At 51.9% G+C, this 2,538-nt stretch overlaps 1 protein-coding gene across 1 annotated transcript in view; it reads right to left on the bottom strand.

Annotated features, from left to right (window-relative positions):
* Window positions 1–511: 511 nt before the first annotated feature.
* The window catches only part of Osm (oncostatin M), a 4,063-nt gene continuing 2,036 nt past the window's right edge, over window positions 512–2,538 (bottom strand). Inside the window, exon 3 of the mRNA XM_021178435.1 lies at window positions 512–2,138. Within this exon, the coding sequence (XP_021034094.1) occupies window positions 1,527–2,138 (612 nt within the window). The 3' untranslated portion in view covers window positions 512–1,526. The remainder of the gene's footprint in view (window positions 2,139–2,538) is intronic.

The following is a 2,538-nucleotide window of genomic DNA, read 5'->3' as shown; positions in this document are numbered from 1 at the left end:
AAAAAAAAAAAAAAGAGAAAATAAAGGTGAGTGTTGCCTGAGAAGGGCGCTGAGGGCTCAGGGAGGGGAGAGTGGGCTGCCTGCTGACCACACCCTGCTGGGGCTCCTGTTCCAGCGCTCAGGGTGCTGGGTGGGCTCTTTAGAGATTCTGATGCTGTGGGGCCATCCCTGCTCTCCTAAGTGAGCCCTCACCAACTCTCCTGTATATAAATAACACCGGTAGCAGCTCATCGGTTCATCTCCGTGGACTTGGACTTTAGCCTATCATGGGCTCCCTTTCTGGGATGAATTGTGTTGCAGTTCCCCAGGAAAAGCCTATCACAACACACACACACACACACATACATGCATAGCTAAGAAAAAAGAGATGCCCTATGTGTCATGTGACTGCTTTTTCCGAATGATGCTCGGATCCTTAGCCCATCCTAGAGAACTGGCATCTTGGCCCTTGCCACCTTGAGATCAGGAAGGCTGCAAAACCCCATCCCATAACAAAAGACTGACACCAGCTTTAGAAACAAGATAGGTTTTAAATATGTTAGCAAAATATTAACATTAAATATACATTATAAATAGGCCTTATAAATATAAAACGGATTAAACTAATAACAAATAAAACAATAAATTAGTCATGTCCCTCCAAGTAATTGCTCACCGGCTTCTGAGACCTTTCAAGAGAACTGGTTCAGCCTGTGAAAAATTTCACAACACATCACCAGAGGGAGCACCATGCAGCGAGGACCCAAAACAGGGCTTTCAGGCACTGGGAGACCTCCCATAAACTCACCCCACAACCGTTTGCACCACAGGTTCCCATTTACAAAGACTTTGATGTCCACCCTATGTCAGAGTCCAGCAGCTGACAGGCAGAGGGGGCTGTTACCTAAGGACCCACACATACAGCACAGCTTTCCACAGAGAACGCTGACATTCAGATAAATAAAGTGTCTTGCTCAGTCACACAGAGAATTAGGGAACAAGCTAGGCTCTGAGCTCTCTTCCCTGAACGCCCAGATCAGTGTTCCATGGTAGGACACCCTGCCCCTGTCGCAACTGCCAAGTGTGAGGTCACCCAGAGGTCCAGGTGTCTGTCCTGAGTGGGATAAGGCATGAGAGAGAGCACCGGATCAGACCTCTCTTTGGAACCCAGCCACAGGGAAAGGAGGAAGTCTGGAGGAAACAGCTTCAAGTCATGAGAGGAACGGACCAACAGCCCGAGGGGTTCAGCCCAGCCAGCCCAGAGGTGAATCAGCTTGTGTCATCAGACCCCTGAATCAATGGAAAACCTCCGGCCCCACGTGGCCCGACCCAGCCACCCCACTAGGACTGGAGGCTTGGAGTGGGGACACAACAACCTCACTATCCTTGAAGTCCTGAGTGGTAGTAGGGGACACTCAACTTCACCTCTTAAAGTGCTCTTCTGTGTGACCCCTGGTCACAGAAGCAGCTTTGAAAGCCTCTGAGAGCGACATCCTGCATCAACAGACTATGCTGTCTGTCAGTGTGTCCTCAGGCTACCGGGGAACCTAGGCCCTGGTCGTCGGGCTCTGGGTGCTCCTGGAAGGTCTGATTTTGCGGGATCCCTTGCGCCGGACCCAGATTCTGCGGGTTCCCTTGCGCCGGACCCGGATTCTGCGGGTTCCCTTGCGCCGGACCCGGATTCTGCGGGTTCCCTTGCGCCGGGCCCGGAGCGGGCTCTGTCTCCGGCTGCGTGTAGAGCCATCGTCCCATTCTCTGAAGACCCTCCCCACTGAGCCCACGAAGCGATGGTATCCCCAGAGAAAGCCACAGCTGCCTATCTTGGTATTAAAGACATCTGGTGTTGTAGTGGACCATGAGGCCTGTGTGGGCTCAGGTATCTCCAGGGAGTGGTTGAGCAGCCTGGCCATGCAATAAACATTGTTCTTTATGCCGAGGATATTGTGCAGGGCACTGGCCAGCTTTGGAAAAGCCGGAATCTCCAGAGATTTCTGTCTTAAAGCATCCAGTTGGTTGAAGACTCTGTCCAGTGTGGTGTACACAGTGTTCAGGAAGTGAGGCTTGCTCAGTTGCCGGAGTGTGTCCTCACTGGGGAAGGCCACAGAGTGCTGGGTGCAGGCAGCTCTCAGGTCAGGTGTGTTCAGGTTTTGGAGGCGGATCTGAGGAAGGAAGAGATCGAGGAATGCATGACAAAAACCCCTCAAACACACACAGTCTTGGCTGCTTTTAAAACACAAGCTCTTTTATGATCTTCCCAACAAAGAGATGGGAAAAAAAAAAAAAAAAAAACAAGGTATGAAGAGAATTCTGACGTCAGCAGAGATGGGCAGGAGGGCTATCAGGGCCCTGGGGTGACTGTGCTTGCAGTGGATAGAGTGAGGGTCCTTAGGTGTGGTGGGGGCTGCAGGAGCCCTGACAGGTTCACTTACTGCTGCATCTGGGAACCTAGAACCAAATGCCAAACCTTCCAGACAGTCAAGAAATGGAGTTGGGGCCGGGTGGTGGTGGCAGCGCATGCCTTTAATCCCAGCACTCGGGAGGCAGAGGCAGGCGGATTTC

Source organism: Mus caroli, chromosome 11, assembly GCF_900094665.2.
Source record: "Mus caroli chromosome 11, CAROLI_EIJ_v1.1, whole genome shotgun sequence".
Taxonomy (NCBI): domain Eukaryota; kingdom Metazoa; phylum Chordata; class Mammalia; order Rodentia; family Muridae; genus Mus; species Mus caroli.
This window is presented reverse-complemented; position numbering and strand designations above follow the sequence as displayed.